This window comes from Cystoisospora suis (genome assembly GCF_002600585.1).
Source record: "Cystoisospora suis strain Wien I chromosome Unknown contig_6913, whole genome shotgun sequence".
Classification (NCBI taxonomy): Eukaryota; Apicomplexa; class Conoidasida; order Eucoccidiorida; family Sarcocystidae; genus Cystoisospora; species Cystoisospora suis.
In genome coordinates this window covers 498-3,292 of record NW_027159700.1, presented here as the reverse complement: position 1 = coordinate 3,292, position 2,795 = coordinate 498, and the positions used below count along the sequence as shown (strand labels likewise).

Below are 2,795 nucleotides of genomic sequence, written 5' to 3'. Positions count from 1 at the left end.
AAAGAACAAGATGAAGAAGAAGATCCATACATATGCATCTGTCGACGCTGAGAGATATGGTATACATGTTGAGAACACTCGGGTGAGAAAGAGAGAGAGAAAGAGATAGATGTGTAGTAATTGTCTTATAGGAGGGGAGGGAGGTGACTTTGAGAAGGAGACAGGACTGTGAAGTTTTTCTTTCTCGTCTCCCGTCTCCTTGGACTAGGCAAAAGGCAGGCTTAACTCAAGCACAAAAAGGCACGTAGAAGAAGAAGAGAAAAGGATCGAAGGACACAAGGCTAGAGAAATATCACAGACACTACTGTCACCAGGTACTATGACTAGTACCAACATCGACAGGAGGGAGGAGGTTGTCTCTTCATAGAGACACCTTCATAAATACAAAACACCCTATATCAAACACACATATACACGGATACTTAGACACATACATCTATCTCTCCATCTACGGATACATGGAGATAGACCTAGACACTCTTGCTACAGCCGCACCTCACATGGGAAACGTATATATAGATAGATAGATATATACATATATATATGATATTGATATACCTATATATATGTATATATTGAAGTTCCATCATCTTCATATGAGGTGTGTATGCTGAGAGAGATCTTCTTCTCGATCATATGCTCCGACTGATCTCCCCCCTGAGGATGTCAAGAGATATATCTAAGTAGGAGGAGGAGTAGTGGTAGGGATAGTTGCATATCTTACCGATAGATTGAGCTCCTTCATCGATAATGACTCGTTGAAAGACCATCTCATCAAGAAGCTCGTGGCCACTGCCTACGCATGTAGCTATAATGACTGCATGCCTCTTAACAGCCTCTCGAAATAGAGTCACCCTCACAGCCTTCGCTTCGCCAAACATTCCATTCTGCTTCAAACGGGTATAATCTCGATATCGACTCAAGTCTAAATACATATACACACACAAAAAGAAAGAGTGAGAAAGAAAGAAAGAAAGAAAGGAAGAAAGAAAGAAAGGAAGAAAGAAAGAAAAAGTGAGAAAGAAGTAAGAAGTGAGAACACATCTACGAAGAATACATCCCCATACCTACACATATATATATATATATATATATATATGTATACGGACTGAAATCTATACTTATGCTATCTCACAGTAATACGCTCAGGGTTTCCTCTCTACTGTGTCTGCGTGTCTGCGTGTGGATTATCTTCTCTTCTGGTGTCTACTAAAAGTCATAATAGCTAACAGCTAGTGGAGGTGTCTAGTAAGGAGAAAAGAGAGAGACAAGAATACAAGGCATCTAAACATACAGACAACCTCCTCCTCGGCTTGCGTAAGACTCTAATCTTTCCAAAGTATACACACCCCGGATGGATGGATAGATAGATAGATAGATATTCCTGTGGAAGGGATGAGAGGCGATGCTAAGTGTCTTGCTGACTAGTGAATATCTACCGACTGAATGCATGCGTTCTTCTTATTTCAGAATTAGGGCGAGACACAAAGATCATCGTGAGTCATGAGATACCTTAACAAGTGTAGGAGGAACCCCACGATAGAAATAGAGAAGTAGGAAAGAAAGAAAGAGGACGAGTCATCACGCGGTATCAGCTCTTAGAATCTCGATAAGCATGTTGTGTAGACGTACCTGATATAGCTTCTTCCTGAAGATCTGACTCGCTCCCGTTACCTACACGAACACTTCGTATTCCTCTCTGGCTTAAACCTTCCATCAAGTTGTCAGCTACGCACGGGGAGACACAACAAAGAAAAGAGAAAGAAGTAAGAGAAAGGGTGAGAAGGAAGGAAAGACAGACCGAGTGAGAAAGAAAGAAAGAAAGGTTCTTTTCCCTTTCTGCTTCTTCTTTCATTTCTTCTTTACTGTTTGAATTGTGTATAGAAGAGACACGTGGCTGGAGAACTCACTAGGCGCCATGCTATTGAAAGGTAGCCACAAGAAATGAAGCGACCTGCATCATAGGAAGAGATGATGAGCAGCCTCTCTCATCTATCACACATTTCTCCTCTACAGAAATCTCTATCTCTCTGTTCTCTTCGTTTTTCCTTCCATTCCATCATAGCGCAGAGATTCTTTTCGTCCCTTTCCATCCATCGTGTATAGACAATTCTGTTTGACCTGCCTTGACTGCCCTAAACTCTTGTAGTCAGAAATGATTCACCTGCAGATCTATGCCTAGATACATACAGCAGACTCCACTCCTATCGACGTTGCTTTTTCCCGCATACATTTATGATCTCTAGACAGATCAACGATACCTACGCAGATCCCCCTCACAAGAGAATCGAAGAAGATATCTGCATCCGGCGGGCGAGAACCTATCGCCTTCTCTTTCTTCAGTCTCCTGCATTCCTGCTTTCGCATCTTTCATATGATCCATATCTCTTTCTGCATTTCCCTATCTCGATATCTAGAGGTAGGTGCCCTAAATAATGAAGAGGAAGTGTGGAGAGGAGATAGAGAGTCATACCAGCGACGTTACTATCTGCGACAGCGAGGATTTTCTTGGAGGGATCGTTCCTTTGCCAGGCATCGATAATCGCACACGCCACGTGAGTCTTCCCTGTCCCTGGGGGACCTACACCCCACAAAGAGAAAGAGAAAAGAAAAAGAAAGACATCTCTTTTTATATATATACGGATAAATTGATCTTAAACGTAGATAGGTACATACGTTAAAGATAGATAGATAGATGGAAGGTACGCATATAAGCACAGGCATGTGAAAAGGGAGGAGATGAATGAAAAGGAAGAAGCGTTTGGTTTGGTAGTTTCTTCTGACATGACCGTTTT

At 41.9% G+C, this 2,795-nt stretch overlaps 1 protein-coding gene across 1 annotated transcript in view; it reads right to left on the bottom strand.

Annotated features, from left to right (window-relative positions):
• Positions 1 to 725: 725 nt before the first annotated feature.
• CSUI_010207 (aaa family protein) overlaps positions 726 to 2,795 on the bottom strand; it is a gene marked incomplete at its 3' end in the record, with an annotated part of 2,522 nt that continues 452 nt past the window's right edge. The window contains exons 2-4 of the mRNA XM_068070312.1: positions 2,474 to 2,581; positions 1,633 to 1,728; positions 726 to 925 (exon numbers count right to left, since the gene is read on the bottom strand). Of these exons, the coding sequence (XP_067917712.1) occupies positions 726 to 925; positions 1,633 to 1,728; positions 2,474 to 2,581 (404 nt within the window). The remainder of the gene's footprint in view (positions 926 to 1,632; positions 1,729 to 2,473; positions 2,582 to 2,795) is intronic.